Raw genomic sequence first — 20,509 nt, forward strand, 5'->3', positions numbered from 1 at the left:
CATGTGCCGTCCCATTGTACCATCTTTTCAACTAAATAGAACTACTGGAGGATGTGTCCCAACAAAACAAGGGAGTCCTCCAAGAAAGAGGGAGCCATTTGATCCCCCAAATTAGGGATCAAACCCCGAGGAAAGGCAAAAGGAATCCTAAGGATGTCAGCAAAAGGAATTCTCAGAATGACAGTTGTGTAGGGGGTCTGGAGAAGAGCCATTCAGGATGAGTGTAGAGAGTAGAGGCTTCCAGGAGGGATGTCGCCAGTGAGGAATGATGGAGCTGATCAACTATGTTGTGTACTAGGAGGGTATGAGAAGGAGTGGATGGCATTAGCAGCAGGTGCAAGGAGAGCTACGCAAATGAAAAAAACCACTGTCTCCAGGAAAAAAAAGAAGAAAGGAAAATCTGGTCTACCCCAGCCCTCATTTGTGAGTAGTCCCAGACTCATGAAATCCCAAATATGGAATCTGTATTGAGAGGAACCTGCATTGAGAGGTTGTGGGACGGGAAGCAGATGGGATGGCCAAGTAAGAGCGCTCATTCTTCATCTCTCAAGATCAAAGATCCGTAGATGGTGTCTCAAATGATGTCACACAAGAGGGTACACCTAATGGTGACATTGTTTAGAACTACGGAGAGGTGTAAATGCCAGAAAAGTGATTTTCTCTGTTGTGCAGTTCTGGAGGGGATGGGGCAAGGAACCACCATTTGGTGGTTTTACATTTTTTAAAGATCTTGTTTAGTTAGAGAGAGCGCATGAGGAGAGGGAGAGGGGGAGAGAGAAAATCTCAAGCGGACTCCCCAGTGAGCATGGACACCTCCCGCCCCGACCCGGGGCTCGATCTCAACGACCCTGAGATCATGACCTGAGCTGAAATCAAGAGTCAGACACATTTAACCGACTGAGCCACCCAGGCGCCCTGGTTGTTACACATTTTTTGGTTTTCAGTTATAAAAGTTTTGAGATGCATGTACAGAAAAATGCATGAAAGAGATCAATACTGTTTAATAAGTCTCAGGCATTGGACTGGGTGGACTTTCTCCCTGATCATAAACCCCCCTCCCCCATAGGCTTTTTTGTATTATTTGAGTTTTTAAATGGGAGCATAGCAAGGGGCGCCTGGGTGGCTCAGTCGTTAAGCGTCTGCCTTCGGCTCAGGTCATGATCCCAGAGTCCTGGGATCAAGCCCCGCATCGGGCTCCCTGCTTGTCGGGAAGCCTGCTTCTCCCTGTACTGGTCCCTCTGCTTGTGTTACCTCTCTCGCTGTGTCTCTCTCTGTCAAATAAATAAAATCTTTAAAAAATAAATAAATAAAATAAATAAATAAATTGGGAGCATAGCAAGTAAAAATTAATTTAAGATTAAAGAGCTCAACGTACAGCTTGGGTCAGGTCAGGGGATCGCTTCTGCTTCATTCCTGCACCAGCCTCTTGAGTCTCCTTGTGAAACGCTTCAAGGTCCCCAGTGAGGACTGCAAAGCAGAAGGGGTCTGATGGGCTCCCGCTTCTCTGTTGATGTTGATTTTGTAGATGCTGGGCTCCTGACTCTCTCCCCGAGTGGACCAGGCTTCCTGGCTCATCTGGGTCTGTCCTTTCCCCTCTGCAGACCCAGCATGTCGGGACTCCACCTGGTAAAGAGGGGCCGAGAACTGAAGAAGCTGGACCTGCACAGAGACTTTACCGTGGCTTCCCCGGCTGAGTTTGTCACGCGCTTTGGGGGGAATCGGGTCATCGAGAAGGTACAGATGGAGTCCCAGCAGTCGGGGTGGAGTGGGAACCCTCTTCCCAGCTGGAAGTGAGAGAACCTGCTTCAGGTTCATGGTCACGCTGCAGAGAAAGGGCCAGGCCACCCTTCTGTGAGCACTTGCCAAGTGCTACATGCTGGAATTCATCACCTTTCACCCTCCTGACAGCCAGAAGCAATAGGTGCATGACCCCCCCCCCCCCCCGCCATTTCACGGAAGAGGAGATTGAGGTTTGCAGAGACCCCAAGGTGCCTTCGTGCAAGGGATTGCTTTCTAGGTTATTGAGGGCAGGCATAAAACCCAGCTCTGCCCTTCTGAGGGGAAAGCTGCAACTGTGGGGTTAGAACAGCAAGCCAGCCTGCAGTGGCTTTCTCCCCTGGGGGCTCCCAGAGTGTGCTGGAGCAAATGGGGCCCAGGGAAACTGGCTGTCCTGGGGTCACCCAAAGCCCTTCCTTTTTGACCAAGCCTTGCTTTGGTAATAAGATTAAGAAAACCAAAGCCCTGCTGTCCCGTCATTGCTGTTCAGGGGGCATTTCTGAAAGGAGAGAACACTGAATCTGAGCCCAGGGCTCTGGGCTCCATCTGCTATGGCCACTCACAGGATATGTCACCTGGGCTCAGTTTCCCCTTCTGTAAAATAGAGGCAGTCACATTCCCATTCTCTAGTGAGACTTGTCCTTCAGGGCTGACATGAAAATTAGTCAGCAATGGAAGGGCCTTAAAGTTATGTTCTTGCTATGTAAGTCAGAGCTTTGAAGCCATATGCCTTTTTTTTTTTTTTTTTTAAAACAGGAACACTAGAGCTTGGTTTTATTTCTTATAGATCGAGCCAGGACATTGGCCAGTCTGAGATCCTTATGTGGAGATGAAGCTCAGAGAGGGAAGGGGTCTGCCTAATGCCACACAGGAAGTTCATGGCACATTAAGAATTGAAACCGGACCTTTTCTGTTGCTCTCAGTTGCTGAGGACAGCCAATATTACTGCCTTTCCTCTCCACCGAGTCCGGGGCCTTTAATCTCCAGAACACAGAGGCAGCCACGGGGTTGGGGGCAGTTCAGAGCACAGATCCGACTGTGCAGGGCTCAGGAGTCACATCTCTGCCACTTACTAGCTGTGTGACCTGGGGCAAGTGCCTGAACTCCTTGAGTTTTAATATCTTTAACCCCTAATAAAGATAAAAATACAGTCACTTTCAAGGGTTGAAGTAAGGGTGAAGTGAAGTAATATATTGTACTGTAGCTTGGTATATACTAGGCATTCAAAAATGTTAAGTGCCAACAAAGGAATCAAAATCATTCATTCATCCCATCTTCTCCATCCTATCCATCCATCTGTCCATCCAGCCAGCCATCCTCTTGTCCATTCATCCATCCTCCAACCATCCATCCATCCTTCTATCTATCCATCCATCCACCCATCCATTCATCCATCCTTCTGTCCATCCATCCACCCATCTGTCCACCCGTCCATCCACCCACCCACCCACCCACTCACCCATCTGTCCATCCGTCTACCCATCCATCCACTTGATCCTCCACCCACCCATCTGTCCACCCATCCATCCACCCACCCACCCACCCCTCCAACCATCCATTTGATCCTCCGCCTGACCATTCATCCATCCATCTAACCACCCATCCATCTACCCACCCACCCATTCACCCATCCACCCACCCACACACCCCTCCAACCATCCATTCGATCCTCTGCCTGACCATTCATCCATCCATCTAACCACCCATCCATCTACCCACCCACCCATTCACCCATCCACCCACCCACACACCCATCTGTCCATCCATCCGTCCATCCATCCATCTATCCATCCATCCATCCATCCACCCACCCACCCACCCCTCCAACCATCCATTGAATCCTCCGCCTGACCATTCATCCATCTAACCACCCATCCATCTACCCACCCATCCATCCACCCATCTGTCCATCCATCCATCCATCCATCCATCCATCCATCCACCCACCCACCCATCCACCCACCCACCCACCCACCCACCCACCCACCCCTCCAACCATCCATTCGATCCTCCACCTGACCATTCATCCATCCATCCATCCATCCACTCACCCATTTGATCATCATCTATTCATGCAGCCAGCAGATTTTGAGCACCTCTCTGCCAGGCTGTGTGCTGTAAAAATGCAAAGAGGTACCTGAGGAGGCTCTGCAGCTGTGACATGGACCCCAGGGTAGCATGCAGCTTCCAGCACAGGTATGTGTGCAGCTCTGGCCCCTTCCTCATTTTCCCCGTCCAGGTGCTCATCGCCAACAATGGCATCGCCGCCGTGAAGTGCATGCGCTCCATCCGCAGGTGGGCCTATGAGATGTTCCGCAACGAGCGGGCCATCCGGTTTGTAGTCATGGTGACCCCAGAGGACCTGAAGGCCAATGCAGGTACCTGGGCCTTGACTCCTTCCCCTTCTGCCACCCCCTGTCCTTACCTGCCCTCACCTCTTCCATTATACCCAGGCAAGTCCACCCTGGACCCCAGAGTCCCAGGGTACCCCTCCTGAGCCCACATTTACTTGCCTTTCCTTCTTTAATTAAAAATGCAAATGGTTACTATACAAAGTGGAAATCCCGTCTCTGAGAAATGTCCATGTTTACAGCAGACGGGCCTCTCCTCGTCCAGGTGTTTCCTCTGCAGATGTCTGTATTGTACTTCAGTCATGCATTCTTCTGTTCATTTGTTTTCTATGTCTATTCACATAGGTCATTCTATAAATAACTACTGGACAATTTGCTTTTTTCCCCTGAACAATCGTATCCCCTTACAGACCTTTATCCACACAGTAGCCAAAGAGATTTCTTAAAAACACAGCTCAGGTCCTGTCAACAGCTCTATAAATGCTTAAGAGGCTGCCGTGCTGTCCCTGGGTTCAGCCCTGCACAGATGCAGCCTCCTTCTAACTCAGAGGACAGATTTGATTGTCAACCCTATTTTACAGATGACGCAGTTGAGGCACAGGGACAGAAATCGTTCACCCAGGGTCATACAGCCAGTATGTGGCTCAGGCAGGATTGGAACCCACAGCCTTATCGTGCGGGGGCTCCCATCACGCTCAGACCAAAATTCCAGGTCCTCACTCAGGCCAGTTAAGGTGCCACATGACGTGGCTCTGCCGGCCTCTTGGCCCCATCCAGTGCCCCTGCCCTCCAACCCTGCGTCCCAGCCACGCTGGCCTTGTCGCTTCCTGGGCCAGCTGAGCTCTTTCCTGTCCCAGAACCTTGGAACATGCTGGATCTTCTGCTGACAGTGCTTTTCCCCGAAGCTCCTGGCACAGCAGGACTCCACCCCTCCCTGCCCCAACCTACTGGTCGCGTCCTCCCATGTGGCTTTCCCAGAGGGCCCTGGCGCTGACCCCAGCTTGGTGTTACTGTGTCTATTTTCTTGTTTATCTTTTCTGACAGTAGAGAAAAAGTCAGGGACGAGATGGAGCTTGTCTGACTTCTCACTCGGTCGCCTTTGGGACCTCCCCTGCGGCCGATACTCTCGTGTTCCATAAACATCGGAGGCAGGCAGCCTGGAAGGAAATGCCACTCTTGGTTCTCTTTCAGGACCTGCACATAAAGTTCCACACCGTTTCTTCTCAGGATCCCAGAGAATTCCATAGTACAGAGAGACTAAGCCTTGCCTTTGGCTCGAGTCTAGCATTTCACACTTCAAAACACTGCCCGGTGGACATCCCCTTAACGTCACTCTCCGGCTTCACTGATGATTAGGGTCTTTTAGGACGTATTTATTCCTAGAAGTGGAATTTCTGGCCTAAAGGGCATGAGTATTTTAAGATCAAAACATTGTATTGTATTCAGCCTTAAAAAGGAAGGAAATCCTATCACATGGTACAACATGGAAGGACCCGGAAGACACTATTCTAAGTGCAAGAAACCAGTCACAAAAAGACAAATCCTCTAGGATCCCCCATAGATGAGGTCCCCAGAGTCACGACATTTATAGACACAGAAGGATGATGGTGGCTGGGGGCTGCAGGAGGGGACAAGGGGAGGTGTCTCATGGGTAGAGTTTCAGATTTGCCAGAAGACAAAAGTTCTAGAGATCTGGTTCACAATAATGTGAATGTGCTAAATGCTATTGAACTGTACCCTGGAAAAATGAGTTAGATGGTAAATTTTATGTTACCTGTTTTTCACCATGATTAAAAACATTGTAGGGGCGCCTGGGTGGCATCTGCCTTCGGCTCAGGTCATGATCCCGGGGTCCTGGGATCGAGCCCCGCATCGGGCTCCCTGCTCAGCGGGAAGCCTGCTTCTCCCTCTCCCATTCCCCCCGCTTTGTGTTCCCTCTCTCGCTGTGTCTCTGTCAAATAAAAAAAGTCTTAAAAAAACCCCCCAAAACAAAAAACATTGTATTGTTTAATGGCAAAACAATATTAAGATAAACTGGAAATACGGATTAATTGAACCCCCTCCTCTCATCCCAACCATTCTGATAGCTTGCTTCCTTCTTTCTTTGTTCCCTTCCAGCCCTTGTCCTGATGCCTCTATATTTTTCCATAGTGGAAGTCATGGGCAGTTGTCTTCACATGATCATCCACACCTTTCCCTTGCGGCCACAGAAACTTCTCAGTTTCTGGACATCCTCCTAACGTCACTCTTCGGCTTCATTGATGACTAGGGTTTTTTAGGACGTATTTATTCCTAGAAGTGGGATTTCTGGCCTTCCTTTCAGTAGCTGTAGGTAGTCATGCCGTCAACTTCAGCCCCCCAGTTTTTCTTTCCTTTTCTCATCTAATTCCAGAGTATATCAAGATGGCAGATCAGTATGTCCCTGTCCCAGGAGGGCCCAACAACAACAATTATGCCAACGTGGAGCTGGTTGTGGACATTGCCAAGAGAATCCCCGTGCAGGTAAGTCGGAGGGGGTGCCCAGTCTGCCCACTGGGGGGATGATGCTCTGAGCTGTGGAGCAACTCACTCCTGCAGTTTGGAAGGGCCAGAGGCTCCAGGTCCTGCAAGACTCTGAAATCCAGGGCTGATGCGACGCCGCGAAGAGCTTTCGGTGTGTGACGGGAGGGGGATTCTCGAAGGAACTTCCTCATTCCCACCTCTCTATGTTTACAGGCGGTGTGGGCTGGCTGGGGCCATGCTTCTGAAAACCCCAAACTGCCGGAGCTCCTGTGCAAGCATGAGATTGCTTTCTTAGGTAGAGTGAGTGTCGCCGTCTGATACGGGGGAATCGGGGCGTTGACGGGACACTCTGTCAGGTCACGTTCTCTTTCCAGTGTAGCCCTGCAAGGTGGAGGTCAGTTTGATAGCCCCACCTCTCAGCCTTTCATGGTCAGGAGCAAGCCGGTCCGGGGTGGGAGGGGCGGTTGGCCAGCCCAGGGACATGGGAACTGTTGCCATGGGTCCCACGGGAGAGGGATGCGGGACAAGCAGAACCCTCTGCTCGTGCTCGTGCTGGCACTGAGATACCAGCCACGTTCAGATTTCTGTCTGGGTTTGGAGGTCACATTTCTGATAAGCCCACGCCTTTCTTGGGCTATTCTCCGGGCTTTGGAATGCCCTAGCATTTTGGGACCAGAGTCCCTCAGCTCTATGACTTAGGAGGTAAAAATGATACTTATTGTCTATGGGGTCTGTTTTAGGGTTTGCATTTGTAAACTTGGTGTGCTCTCATGCCGTCTGACATCTTTGCATGATGTAGGGGAATCATTTACCATCCACAATAAATCCCTGTTGCTGTTCCTTCATGCTGGGCCTCCAACACACACCGTGTTTGAAGCAACTCAGTACAGATCAACACCTGATATCCCAAGGGTCTGCCTAGTAACTTGTGCTTGCTTATATTTTCTCTCCCCATAGTCTTTGACTGGCTGCGCACGAGACGCTCATTATCCCTTAGCTCCTCTGGAGCTTGGTGATCCAGCCCACAAGCCATCAAACTACAGCCCACAGGCCAAGTCCAGCCCGCTGCCTGCTTTTGTAAATGAAGTTTTACTGAAACAGCAGCGTGGCTCATTCATTTATGTATCACCTATGGCTGCTTTGGCCCAACACTGGCAAAGCTGAATATTTGTGACAGAGACAAGCAGACCCACAGAGCGGAAAATACTTCCCATCTGGCTCATTATAGGAGAAGTTTGCTAACCCAGGGTCTAGTTTTTTGAGGTACTAGCTTGCCACCTTTGGTCTGGCTTGTTGCCTTCTTCCTGAAAAGCGAATTCTGTGTATGCCACATCGCTTAGGTTATAACTCACACCAGGTCTACAATCCACATGTACTAAAAACAGCAGACTTCAACCACATCTGATGAAGTAGCCGACTAACAGATTTTTTCCTTCCCCGACTTGATGTTAAATTCCTCTGAGTACTTTTCTTTGTGCATTTGGCAGGCACTCGGCCATGAGGGGCTTGTGACTAACTCGATTCTGCCTTCCCCCTTTGTCCCTGACCCCTCAGGCCCTCCCAGTGAGGCCATGTGGGCCTTGGGAGATAAGATCGCCTCCACCATTGTGGCCCAGACGCTGCAGATCCCAACACTGCCCTGGAGTGGAAGTGGTAAGTGGCCTGAGCTTCACTTTGGGGGATCTCTTCCACCAATATGAGCAGAGGGGGTGACAGGAGTATGCCCTTTTTATTCTTTCATTTAAAATTTTTTAAAATTATTAAAGCAGTGGTACAGTTTCATTGTAGACAGCTTAGAAAATATAGAATTACCAAAAAAAAAAAAGAAGAAAAGAAAAGAAATAGAAATCATCCATAATCCTATGACCTGGTATTGAATATAACATTTGTTATATTCTAGGTGCCTACCTGTCCAGCGTTTTTTTTTTTTCTATGCACATCCTTTAAAAAGCCAGAGATCTTATATTTGCTATAGTTTGTGACTTATTTTTTCTCACTAACCCTTCCATGTCAATAAATACACCTTATGACATTTAAAATATCTGCATAGGATTTTACCATATACATGTACCATAATTTACTTAACTAGTCCTCTAATGTTAGATGTTTAGGTTGTTTCCAGGTGGTTTTGCTCTAATTTTAAAAAATACTAAAAATAGGGGCACCTGGGTGGCTCAGTCGATTAAGTGTCTAACTTCTGGCTTGGTTCATGATCTCAGGGTCCTAGGATTGAGCCCCTCCTTGGGCTCTGTGCTCAGCGGGGAGTCCGCTTCTCCATCTCCCTATGCCCCTCTCCCCCACTCTTGCTCTCTCTCTGGCTCTCTCTCACATAAATAAATAAAATCTTTAAAAAAAAAATACTAAAAGTAATGGAGTCTTGATAGTCTACTAGCTAAATCTCAATGTACTTTTTAATCATTTCCTTAGGATAGATTCTGAAAAGTAGAATTTCTAGGATAAAATAAAAATGAACAGGAAAAAGTCTCAGGAGTTTCCTCTCCAATTTGATTTTTTTCATCCAAAGATGGAATTTTAAATTCGGAATGGGAAGTTTATTTGTTTTTAATCTTCACAGGGTTTTAGAAAACAGTGATTTACATATAAATGACTCCAGTGGGTAGAATTGGAATTTTTTTCAGTTCAGGTTAATATGGTTGTTCGTGATAGGCTCAGTCTGAATTTCTTTCCTTTTTTTTTTTTTGTTTAAAGATTTTATTTATTTATTTCACAGAGAGAGAGAGCAAGAGCAGGAACACAAGCAGGGGGAGTGGGAGAGGGAGAAGCAGGTTTCCCGCCGAGCAGGGAGCCCGTTGCAGGGCTCAATCCCAGGATCCTGGGATCATGACCTGAGCCAAAGGCAGATGCTTAATAATTGAGCCACCCAGGTGCCCCTCAGTCTGAATTTCTTAAGCTTGATTTCCCATTCAAGGTTGAGTCAGCCCTTAAGAAAATTAAAAGCCATTGTGGGAAGCTGAAGGACCATGTCTATATACTATTGGTCCAGCGCCCAGGTCTAGAGAGGCGTTGGTGAGGAGAGGCCCTGTGGTTTCTGTGTCGTGTTTCTCTGCCATCCTTAGGAGGATTCAGCTTTTTTTGTGACTCTCTAGGTCTGATGGTGGAATGGGCAGAAGATGATCTGCAGCAGGGGAAAAGAATCACTGTCCCAGAAGATGTTTACAACCAGGGTTGTGTGAAAGATATAGATGAGGGCTTAGAGGTAAATGCAGGGCTTGGGAGGCCAAGGTGCTGGAACCTTCTCATTGTCCTTTTAGCTTGGAAACTGTCTACCTTCTAAAGAGGTCTGTTTGTCCTTCACCCCCAGGTGGCAGAAAAAATTGGTTTTCCCTTGATGATCAAAGCATCAGAAGGTGGTGGAGGGAAAGGAATCCGGAAGGCAGAGAGTGCTGAGGACTTCCCAATCCTTTTCAGACAAGTGAGCTCTTCTTGCTGAGCATTTTTCCATATATCTGTGGGAATTGCGTGTATTTAGCTGTTGGCCACCGGATTATTTTGATTAGCATTACTGTGTCAGAAGTCAACAGGACACTCATGGGAGCTGGAATATTGCTGTGCTGTGTTCCGAAGCACACGTGTACGTTTTCACACACAGAAGTCCCTGGTTTGGGTTGATCCATACACCATGTCCTTAGATGTTCAATCCTGTGAATCCACGTGGTTTTAAATGATTTCAGAGATACAGGGCCAGAGTATCTATCTGTTTGTGACTGTATCCACGTCTATTGGAAGATGGGACATTTTGTAAATTTTAGTAGTCTTGGTATTTTAACCTTTCCAGATGATTGGCTTTTGTTGTAGGAGTGAACCATGTATTTACTTATTTGTAGCTGGGTTTTCACTTTTAAAACTTTATGCCTGTTACAGTTGCCCGTTGGCAAGGTTTGAAAAAGGGTAGGCTAACGATCTTTCCATTCTTAATGCAACTATTTTATAATTTCTAGGGTTTCTTCTAGACCTTGTTCACGTGCATGTTTTAAAGAGTTGTATTCGTTCTACATAGTGTTTTGTGCTACATTTAAAAAAATTCTGAATTGTAGATCACGGACATGTTTTCTGTGTCATTCCAATCTTTGTAATTATTTTGACGATTGTGTAATACTCCTGGTGTGTCTGTAGTTTTCCTTATCAAGCCTTTCCTTTTTTGTGAAATGTGGGGCTTATTTCCATTTCTGTTGTTATGACTATAATACAATATATTTCATAATAATATATAATATCTGTAATATATATTATAGAACATGGAACATAAATAATACTTAGCTTTTTTTTTCTTCTTCTGAATTATTTTCTTGGGTAAAGACTACGTGCCAAGGACTTAGTTAAATAGCATGCACATACACTTACAAAAACATGTCAATAAATTGCTTTCTAAAAAGGTTTACCAATTAAACCGTTCTGGGCAATATATGAGTGTTCTATAAAGTAGTGGTTTCACTATCACGTGTCTCCACTGGGGTGGATAGGTTTTTGTGGTACTTGGCGGGGGAAGAAGTTCTATTTACTTGAAAGTCGCATAAGTAGCACGGAGTCCCTATCTACCATTGGTTTCCCATTGTTAACATCTTCTGTTAGCTCTGCCATATTTGTCACGACTAACAGACTAACAGGGATACGTTTCTGTTAAGTCAACTCCAGACCTGACTCAGATCTCACCACTAATCTCTTCTTTCTGTGTCAGGATCCAGTCCTGGATCCCCCATTACATTTAGGGGTTGTGTAGGTTTAAAAACTTTTTTTTTCCCCCCCTTTCTTTAAAATTACTCTTTAGGGCAGTTTTCAATTCACAGCAATAATGGAGTGGAAAGTACAGCGGTCCCATATACCCACTGCCCCTACCCACGCACGAGCATGTTTCTTTTGATTGTGAGGGTGCAATTTGAAAATGTTCTTATGGGAACATTCGAACGCTTTAGGGATATGTTAAGCATAAAAAAGGGAAATTCTCTTTTTACCACCACCTCTGAACTTCTTCCCCTTCCCAGACGTAACCAATTTTTTTTAAGAATTTTTAAAAAGATTTAAAAAATTTTTTAAAGTAATCTCTATACCCAACGTGGGACTTGAACTTACAACCTTGAGATCGAGAGTCGCATGTTCTACTGACTGAGCCAACCAGGCACCTCTGTATATACTTTTATATAGATGTTCATAACAGCTCTGTTTTACTATTTTTCATATAAGCGGGGCCATCCCATATATTACTGCAGCTTGCTTTTTAAAAAAAAATTATTAGAAATCATTCTATGTGAACACTTTTTTTTTTATATCATTAAGAATTTCTGAACTTTTAGTCATCCAAAGAACGATGTAAGTCTGTCTGTAGGTTCCACCATGGACAACTGGCCAAGAGAGTACTATTTAAGGAGGAGGAAAAGAAAGCTGCTGGGTGGCACGTTTTCATCCTGTTTTTATTCAAAGAACATTCTATGTGTTTTGTGTGTTCCTAAAGGTGCAGCAGAAAACCAGTGTGTACCCAGCTCCTACCAGCACATTAACTTAACCAGTTAACTCTTAACCACACTGAACTCTTACCCAATATGTGCCCAAATCCTAACAGCACATTATCTTTAGAAAAATGGGATTGTGGGGAAATTCCGCCTTCTACATGATGTATTTTGACAGTGTTGGACTTAAAACGTCAAGGAGAAAGGCATGTTCGCGTGAGAGAGGTAAAACAAAGCTAAGCGATCAGCAGGATCGTGGACATATCTTCAGAGGACTTCTCGCTCCGGCCCTGGTCCCCCAGGGTAAATCGAGCCACTCTGCTGTCCCCCCCCAGGTGCAGAGTGAGATCCCCGGCTCCCCCGTCTTCCTCATGAAGCTGGCCGAGCACGCCCGACATCTGGAGGTCCAGATCCTCGCCGACCAGTATGGGAATGCCGTGTCCCTGTTCGGGCGTGACTGCTCCATCCAGCGGCGGCATCAGAAGATCATCGAGGAGGCACCGGCCACCATCGCCATACCAGCTGTGTTCGAGTTCATGGAGCAGGTGGGCTCTTGCAGAGCCGGAGAGCCGGCTCCGCCCAGCCAGCAGGAGCGCCCTACCGTCCGTCCCCATTGCCAGTGCGGGGTGGATGTCCACGAAGACACCCTGGGCCCATCATAGGGAGTGCGATCTCTGAGGTCCCAAAGGATGCCCAGCAGATCCTCAGCGTTTGGTGGGGGACCTACTCAGCCCCGTGTGAAGATGATTCAAGAAAACCACTGGAGACCCTTCAGGCTCTGTGTCTTTGCAGTGTGCCGTCCACCTGGCCAAGACTGTGGGCTACGTGAGCGCGGGGACGGTGGAGTATCTCTACAGCCAGGATGGCAGCTTCCACTTCTTGGAGCTGAATCCCCGCCTGCAGGTGGAGCATCCCTGCACAGAGATGGTCGCCGATGTCAACCTGCCAGCCGCCCAGCTCCAGGCAAGGACCTGGGCGCAGAGCCCTGGGGTTTCTTCTAGCTGGGCCGGGGTCCCCGTCCTGCTCCCCTCTTGGAGGGCTGTCCCTGGGGAAGTGAGTGTGTTGTGTGAGTAGCATCGAGAACCATGCAGGCGGAGAACCTTCTGTGGAGTGGTTCGTCACCTTTGTCTGGCTGTGTGGCCCTTTGTTTGAGAAACAGGCAAAAACCTGTTGGATTTCTCCCTGGGGGAAAAAAAATGCTTTGTACAGTTCCAGGGCGTTCGTGGACCCCCTCTTCTCCATTCACAGAGCCAGAGAAGTATTTCTCAACCTTTTTTCATTACTGTCCCCGTAAGGAACCTTTTTAGACACTTCCCCCCTAATTTCTCCCCTTATAAAATTTTATTTATTTTAAAGTTTTGTTTATTTATTTGACAGAGCAGGAGAAAGAGTGAGAGAAAGCACAAGCAGGGGGAACAGCAGAGGGAGAGGGAGAAGCAGGCTCCCCACCAAGCAGGGAGCCCAACGCAGGGCTCGATCCCAGGACCCCGGGATCATGACCCGAGCCGAAGGCAGACGCCCAACCGACTGAGCCACCCAGGCGCTCCAGCCCCTTATAAAATTTTAATATCACAGATGTACTGTATGTTTTTATTGTAGATATATCTGTGACTGATATGTACAGAGTAAGATCATTTCATCCCCAAGAGCAAATATTTGCCCCCTTGAGGGGCACTATCGCCCTCATTGAGAACTCATGACCCAGAGTTAGCAACTCCTGCATGAATGGGAACTCAAATGTTAAAAATGTATGAATGTATGTCTCCCTCCTTCCTTTCCTGCCTGCCTTCCTCCCTCCGTCAGCATTTTTATTGTTTTCTATTTTGTCTCTTTTTTTTTAGTTAGGAAAATTTCAGGAATGTTACAAGGATCGCACAGTTACCCCCCATCCCCTGTGCTTCGACCCACTGGTCGTTAACCTCTGCTGCATTTGTGTTCTTTCTATTCGTGTTTCAGTGTATTTTTTTTTGGCTTAACTTTTTGAGAGATGTTTTGACTTGAACCTTCAGGGTGCTTTGCCTCTACTTGAGTAAAAGGACCTCCTAAGAACAACAACATTCTTTTAAGAAAGAGAGAGAGAGAGAAAGAAAAAGAAAGAAGGAAGGAAGGAAGGAAGGAAGGAAGGAAGAAAAGAAAGAAAGAGAAAGAAAAGAAAGAAAACAAGATCATTCTGGCACAATACCACAATATAAAATGATGACACTTGGGAAATAAACCACGTGCCACTGCATGTCTATCTAAAATTAAAAGTATAAAATTAAAAAAAATTTTTTTTACATTTCTTATTTTGTTTAAAGATTTTATTCATTTCTTTGAGAGAGAGAGAGTGCACGAGCAGGGAAGAGGGGCAGAGGGAGAGGGAGAAGCCGACTCCCCACTGAGCACGGAGCCTGATGCGGGGCTTGATCCCAGGACCCTGGGATCACGACCTGAGCTGAAGGCAGATGTTTCACCGACAGCCACCCGGGCGTCCCCTCTGTCTTTCTCTTGCTTTGCTTCTCCTGCCACTGTGTGGCACAGTGTCGTGTGCTCAGCAGGTGCTCAGGATACCTAAGATCATTCACTGCACCCCTTCCTCCAGGGCGTCTAGCAGTATGCTCAATGTCTGGGGGTCAGGGTGCTCGTGGGGACTGACAGTCCACGGGGTGGATTTCTTCATTTCAGATTGCCATGGGGGTGCCGCTGCACCGGCTCAAGGATATCAGGCTTCTCTACGGAGAGTCACCGTGGGGGGTGACGCCCATTTCGTTTGACACTCCTGCCAACCCTCCGCTCGCCCGAGGCCATGTCATCGCGGCCAGAATCACCAGTGAGAACCCCGATGAGGCAAGTTTTGGGGGGCCCTCACACCTGCCATCCCCAGGCTTCCGGTGTGGGGCAGAGCCTGAATGTTAGCTTTGGATGAGACGCCCAGGCTTCTGGGAGTACAGACAGGGAAACCGTGGCGTGGGAAGGCAGTGGTTTATTGACGGGAAGTGTGTGCCAGGCACCAGGGCAGATCCTTCGTGCCTCTCGTTGCTCATGGACAGGACAGCTCGAGAGGTTAGGGTCCTGCTTCATGCCTGCGACCTGCTGAGGCTGTGACCGAGCCCCACGGTTTGACCCTATGGGCCACGTCCATCTTTGGGGCAAGCAGCCAGCTTTAGAACCCGGGTTCTTGGTTTTCTGCTGCCCCCCTCCCCGTACTCTTTCCTGGAGTCTGGTCCCTTGTAAGGAGTTCCTCTGTGACTTGTTCTTCTTTGTGCCTCGAGAAACCAGCCAGCTGGTATCTGTCACACTTCACATGCTTACTTATGGATGACTGTCACATCATCTCCATAACCTACCACAACCTCATTGTTCAATGATTACATTTAATAAACTTGGGATAAGACAGGTTTGTCTCCCCCTCGTCCCCTTTTAATTAAAGAATTAGAAGCTAGGGTAGCTCTATCAGCTTGGCATCTTTGGCTGCAAACAATGGACTCTGGTGGTGGACAAGCGAAATGGGAATTTTTTAGGGCGATGTTGGCTTGTGTACAGGTGCTGGGGAGGACGAAGGGACTCGGAGTAGAAATAGCCCGGGCACCCGAAATTCTCCATCTCTCAAAACGGATGCCTCGACTACACACGTCAAGAGCCCTAATCCCAGCGAGAGGGTCCGCGTCCACCCCCCGCCCCTTACCAAAATTATACTCAGGGGGATGGGCCTTCTGCCCCATCCTCGCCCTCCATAAGCAAATTAGGTGTCTGTTCGCATCACATTTCTTTATCTGCTGGCTTTTTCGTCATCCCAGAATTCGAAATCCAACCCCTCTTCTCTTTCACTTAAACTTTTTATGACTGACAATGTCAAGTTTATGAAACCGGAATGAGCTTGCACTCAGTTCCATCAGTGAACGGCATTCCCCCCTATTGTTTCTGTACCTCCTCCCCCCATCCCAACGTGGTTTATTTATTTTTATATATTTTTTTTAAAGTAAAAATTACATGCATGCATGGACGTCTTGACACGGGTACACCCTCACCCCTAGTGAGAGAGATCAACGTTCTGTTGATCACACTAAGCTTTGGGTTACGGTGGGGGTTCTTCTTGGGTTTGTCTGGGATTTAATTCTGATGCAAATATATCTGGTGTGATGATTCCCTGACCCCGCAACTTTGCTTTTGCTGTTCTGGCTCTAGGGGTTTAAGCCAAGCTCTGGAACGGTTCAGGAACTGAATTTCCGGAGCAACAAGAACGTGTGGGGTTACTTCAGCGTGGCGGCTGCTGGTGGCTTACACGAGTTTGCTGATTCCCAGTTCGGGCACTGCTTCTCCTGGGGGGAGAACCGGGAAGAGGCCATTTCGTTAGTATCTCCCTGCTCCCTGCCTTCTTTCCCTCCTTCCTTCCAGAAGCTAAAAGCCTGGGGCTCAGATGCAGCAGTACTTCAGGAGGTAGAGGAGTGAATCACAGAGCAGACCCTGTCTTAAATGCCCTTCGCTGAAGTCCAAGGGCGAAGTCTGTCCTTTTCCTGTATCTGAGATGCATGAAGTCAAGGGAGCTCATGAGCTCACCAAGGTCATTTGGTCTTGAGCTTATTACAGGTCGCACTTGGGGGAGAGCCAAAGAACGTTCGAGGGGATTCCACAATTTAAAAGGTGCCAAGTACTAGAGCTTTTTTAGAAAAAGGTGTGTGAGGGGACTTCTTTAAATTTAAACCGTATAAGTAGGTCCTGGAGAAACCCATGTTGACAAAGGGGTCCCCAAATCCCAACACACCCACATCTTCCATTTTTCCTGCTTTGCCCGGAGAGCAAAAAGGTGAAAACCAGCTCACTTTATAATTAAACATTCTTGTGTTTAAACATTCTCATGTTTAGAGTGAAAAATCCCAAAGACTTTGTGGACATTTTGTTTAAAAAGCGTTATAATCGGGGCGCCTGGCTGGCTCAGTGGGTAGAACATGCAACTCTTGATCTCGGAATTGTAAGTTCAAGCCCCACATTGGGTGTAGAGCTTGCTTTAAAATAAAATCTTTAGGGGTGCCTGGCTGGCTCAGCTGGTTAAGCATCTGGCTTGATTTTGGTTCAGGTCATGATCTCAGGGTTATGAGATCAAGCCCTGCATGGGGTTCCTTGCCGAGCATGGAGCCTGCTTAGGATTTTCTCTCCTCTGACCCCCTCAGTCTCTCTCTTTCTCTGTAAAAAAAAAATTTTTTTAGTTTAAAAATTTAAAACATAATAAAAAGCATCAAAATCCAGCCACTAGGGCACTTAGTCATGAATTAAATTGAGTTGGGTGATTTTGATGAGTGGGCTTTCTTTCCCAGCTTTATGTAATTAGTTTTAATCATGCTGAGTGAAAACGTGAAAGGAGAGGGAGACCAGCCATTCCAGCCCGCTCTGATCTCTGATGGAAATGGCCTGTGGCTCGTCCTATGCTGGGAATGCCGAGTATGGACCTTAAAAGAATTCAGAGGGAAAAATTCTGGCTTTTTTTTTTTTTTTTTGAGAGAGAGCACAAGTGGGGAGGGGCAGAGGGAGAGAGGAAGAGAGAACCTTAAGCAGGCTCCCCACTGAGCACAAAGCCTAATGCAGGGGATCTCATGGCCGTGAGTGAGATCATGACCTGAGCAGAAATCTTGTCGGCCACTTAACCGACTGAGCCACCCAGGTGCCGCTCATAGGGTCTAATACAGGGGGATCAGCTGTGCCAGCTTCCCTGGGACTGAGGGTGTCCCAGGATTTGGGATTTTTCTCACTGCTAAAACTGGGCACGTCCTGAGCAAATTGGAACAAGTTGGTCACCCTTGAGCCCAATAGCCTGATGCTTACATGCAGACTCCGGTCCCACACCTGACTTTCCCGAGACTACTGACGTGCTCATCTGACCTCACTGCATCTTTATTTCCCTGGCCCCGAACTGGGGTTGTTCTTGCCCCTTTGCCACACCTGCTGAATACATGCAGGAACGTCATGGCAGGTGTAAAAGCTCTCCTCTCCCAGGTAGGGAATGGTTCTAATGCCTCTTTCTCTGGTACAAAACACTCTCCCTGTTATTTCCTAGGAAGTGGGGGCTTCAGCCCTTTGGACTGAAGCCCTCTTTGGGGAGAGGCCACCCCTCTGAGAAATAGGAGGTGGTGACCAACCAAGCACATGCGGACAGGTGACCGCCACACCCTGGGTGGGGTAACAGTGTTGGCCTTCCGTAGATGCACCTCGTGCATACCCCACAGAGCAGCTATGTGGACAGCCAGGGGGTGGCACCTGCTCTGGGATATGGGGATTTGAGTAGGTCCAGCTGCAGAGAGGCAGAGAGACCGGCAGTGGTTAATAATAATTAACAGAGCGGTTAAGTCACTTGCCCAAGATTGCCTGACCAGCAAATGCTGGAGCCGAGATTGACAGATGGGCTGCTGGACTCAGGCCCCTCTCTCAGTTGTGCTATTCTGGGCTCTCTGAGAACCAGGCAGGAGCTCTGTCGACACGTATATTAATTTGGAAAACAATCCATGTACCTTTCCCCTCAAGGAACATGGTGGTGGCTTTGAAGGAACTGTCCATCCGGGGCGACTTCAGGACCACTGTGGAGTATCTCATCAACCTGCTGGAGACCGAGCGCTTCCAGAACAACAACATCGACACAGGCTGGTTGGATCACCTCATCGCCGAGAAAGTGCAGGTGGGGAGCTGCACGCTTCTCCCCTCGGGGTCACGGAGCCCCCTTTCCCCACCTCCCTCCTCTCTGTGGGCTTGGTCACCACTGACACTGAAGCACGGAGTCTCTCCTAGGCCGAGAAGCCGGATGTCATGCTCGGGGTGGTGTGCGGAGCCTTGAACGTGGCCGACGCGATGTTCAGAACATGCATGACGGATTTTTTACATTCGCTGGAAAGGTAGGTTGTCCCCCCCCCCCCCCCCGTGGGATGCGTGTTAGTGGCAAGTAAGGCAGATAACCAGCCATGGGACAATTAGGGAGTCCCTCCTGTGTGCTTACCTCTGAAATTCCTCTCCTGTGAACTGAGGCTGCCTGGGAGGAGGCCACTGGCCGGGGGGTGGGGGGGTGGGGGAGTTGGGGGGGATTCTCAATGCAGCCGGTAGTAGGCAGATCGCCGTGGGCTTATTCGTGCTGACTTGTGTAAGGTACTCCATAGCGCTTGAGTTCAGAGAGGAGGTGGATTTGAGAAGTAAAGCGGGTGCTAGGTCAGCTCTGCAAATGTTCCTTCCGGACCCTCACCCGAGTCAGGCATGGCTAGTGAAGTGGACCAGCTCAGAAGCGGCCAGGTGCTCACTATTAGGGTGAGCCAGGGTTTCTCAGCCCCGGCCCCCTTGACATTTTGAGCTGATTGATTTTTTTTTTATTGCGGGGGCTGTCCTGTGCACTGTGGGAAGTTAGCAGGAGTCACCACAATCAAGTATATCTCCAGACATGGCCAAATGTCCTGGGGTAGAGGCAGGAATCACCCCCAGAGACACTGTGATGGGCAAATGAAGCTACCGAAACAACTTTAAAAAGACAAGAGCCGTTAGCATGTGGTCATTGTGCTTATGCAGAGTAATAGGGTTGCAGTACGTGTGTCGCTTTCCTTCCCATGTGGGGAGTTTTCTCCGAGAAGGAGCGTTACGGGATTTTGCTTCCTGGAAAGCCCTTTTGAAATTTCTCACCCTTCAGCAAGTGCTGTTCCCTTAAGTTCTGAGCAACGTCCCATTCCGTGCCTTTTCATCAGATTTAGCTTTTTCAATACAGCCAGATGTGTTGGTGCTTAGGCGAGGGTGAGGCAAAGAGCTGGGTGATTTGTTTAAATCCAGAGGGTGGCCCTAGTGTTCTCGTTCATTCCCACAGCCGACGGAGAGTCTGTCTTTTCTTTCAGGGGCCAGGTCCTTCCTGCAGCTTCTCTGCTGAACATCGTGGATGTGGAATTAATTTATGGAGGTGTTAAGTACATCCTCAAGGTGAAGGCCCCGGGTTTCTTGGATGTCTCTAGCACTCTGGAGGCTGGTGGGAGTTTTTCTTTCTGGAGTAGACTTGCTCAATGCATGGGTCCTGGGACTCCCCAGGCAGTCCCGTGCCCTTGAAACCTAAGCACTTTGGGTTTTGGCACGTGCAGTCTTGAGCAATACGCACAGCGTACAGCGGAGCTACGTGTCCCGGGACTCAGGTAACAAAGTACCATGAGCCGGTGGCTTCAGACAACAGAAGTGTGTTCTCTCAGAGTCTGGAGGCCAGAGTCTAAAATCAAGGTGTCAGCTGGGCCCTCGTCTTTTTGAAGTCTCCAGGAAAGAATCTCTTTCATGCTTTCCTAGCTCTTGGTGGTTGTGGGGCCGTCCTTGGTGTTCCGTGGCTCGTAGACCATCACTCCAAACCATGCCTTTGGCTTCATATGCTGCCTTTTCTGTGTGCGTGCGTGTGCGTGTGTGTCTGTGTCTACATTGTCTTCCTTCTATGTGTCTCTGCTC

At 48.3% G+C, this 20,509-nt stretch overlaps 1 protein-coding gene across 7 annotated transcripts in view; it reads left to right on the forward strand.

Annotated features, from left to right (window-relative positions):
• Positions 1 to 20,509, forward strand: part of ACACB (acetyl-CoA carboxylase beta) — a 135,112-nt gene that overhangs the window by 53,836 nt on the left and 60,767 nt on the right. For 6 of the 7 annotated variants that reach the window (XM_027575604.2, XM_027575606.2, XM_027575605.2 and 3 more), the window contains 14 exons: positions 1,602 to 1,734; positions 4,016 to 4,154; positions 6,520 to 6,629; positions 6,843 to 6,924; positions 8,184 to 8,282; positions 9,737 to 9,846; positions 9,952 to 10,062; positions 12,427 to 12,636; positions 12,884 to 13,054; positions 14,756 to 14,917; positions 16,256 to 16,419; positions 18,584 to 18,734; positions 18,845 to 18,948; positions 19,924 to 20,005. In XM_027575604.2, the coding sequence (XP_027431405.2) occupies positions 1,602 to 1,734; positions 4,016 to 4,154; positions 6,520 to 6,629; positions 6,843 to 6,924; positions 8,184 to 8,282; positions 9,737 to 9,846; positions 9,952 to 10,062; positions 12,427 to 12,636; positions 12,884 to 13,054; positions 14,756 to 14,917; positions 16,256 to 16,419; positions 18,584 to 18,734; positions 18,845 to 18,948; positions 19,924 to 20,005 (1,828 nt within the window). Of the gene's footprint in view, positions 1 to 1,601; positions 1,735 to 4,015; positions 4,155 to 6,519; positions 6,630 to 6,842; positions 6,930 to 8,183; positions 8,283 to 9,736; positions 9,847 to 9,951; positions 10,063 to 12,426; positions 12,637 to 12,883; positions 13,055 to 14,755; positions 14,918 to 16,255; positions 16,420 to 18,583; positions 18,735 to 18,844; positions 18,949 to 19,923; positions 20,006 to 20,509 lie in introns of those variants that run through there. The other variant, XM_027575610.2, reaches the window with a different exon arrangement.

The sequence above is a fragment of the Zalophus californianus genome, chromosome 14 (assembly GCF_009762305.2).
Source record: "Zalophus californianus isolate mZalCal1 chromosome 14, mZalCal1.pri.v2, whole genome shotgun sequence".
In the NCBI taxonomy this organism is placed as follows: Eukaryota; Metazoa; Chordata; class Mammalia; order Carnivora; family Otariidae; genus Zalophus; species Zalophus californianus.